This window comes from Colletotrichum abscissum (assembly GCF_030869225.1).
Source record: "Colletotrichum abscissum strain IMI 504890 chromosome Unknown Scaffold_347.1, whole genome shotgun sequence".
In the NCBI taxonomy this organism is placed as follows: Eukaryota; Fungi; Ascomycota; class Sordariomycetes; order Glomerellales; family Glomerellaceae; genus Colletotrichum; species Colletotrichum abscissum.
In genome coordinates, this window is record NW_026850262.1 from 1,146 (window position 1) to 1,835 (window position 690).

Here is a 690-nt window from a genome sequence, read left to right on the forward strand (position 1 = left end):
CGAATTGAAAGTCTGAGCTCATTGGCCCTAAACAGAGAGCTTGATTTCTATCAAGAGATGCGTAACACGCCACTTCTTAATTACGCAACGCCGTGATTGACTCAAGCCAGTCGAGATACTTGGGGTCATTCTAGTATATCTGCTATTTGATGAAAAGAGGATTCGGTGCAATACTCGCAGTAAGAAAATGTGTTCTACTCCTTGCCCGACGTTAGCCGCCTGCCCCAGACTTGCTGTCGCGATCTGTGATACCTATGATGCATCACTAAAGTAGAGTGACCGAACCGGGGCGCTTGATAGCGTGTCCAGACCTTCTAACAGTAGCGCCAAAAGGTTACATGAGGATAACAAAGATATAACAGAAGATGTTGACCGCAACGATTACCCTTACACTTGCTGCGCTCACAATGTTAACTTGCTTTCCAAGTACTACTATACGATCTCTGGAATTCGCTCTTTCCCCTCACTTTGTATCAAACAGCAAGGAGGTATCAGAAATACGACGCAGACCCACACGCAATCGACTAAGCCAGGACAGTCGCCGAGCCGGGCCTGGGCCACCGATAGTTCGGAAATTGCGCAAAACACGCAGAAACCTTCTACAACTGGTATCAATCTGGCTCGGAAACCAACGGAAACAGGGAAGCCAAAGATAAAATCAGATAGCGCTGCGACAACCGCTACGCAACC

At 47.7% G+C, this 690-nt stretch overlaps 1 protein-coding gene across 1 annotated transcript; it reads left to right on the forward strand.

Annotated features, from left to right (window-relative positions):
- Positions 1–365: 365 nt before the first annotated feature.
- On the forward strand, positions 366–656 carry CABS01_17113 (uncharacterized protein; the record flags this gene model as incomplete). Its single annotated transcript, XM_060550440.1, has 1 exon — positions 366–656. One exon carries the CDS (start codon positions 366–368, stop codon positions 654–656), a length of 291 nt encoding a protein of 96 aa, XP_060397020.1.
- Positions 657–690: the final 34 nt, after the last annotated feature.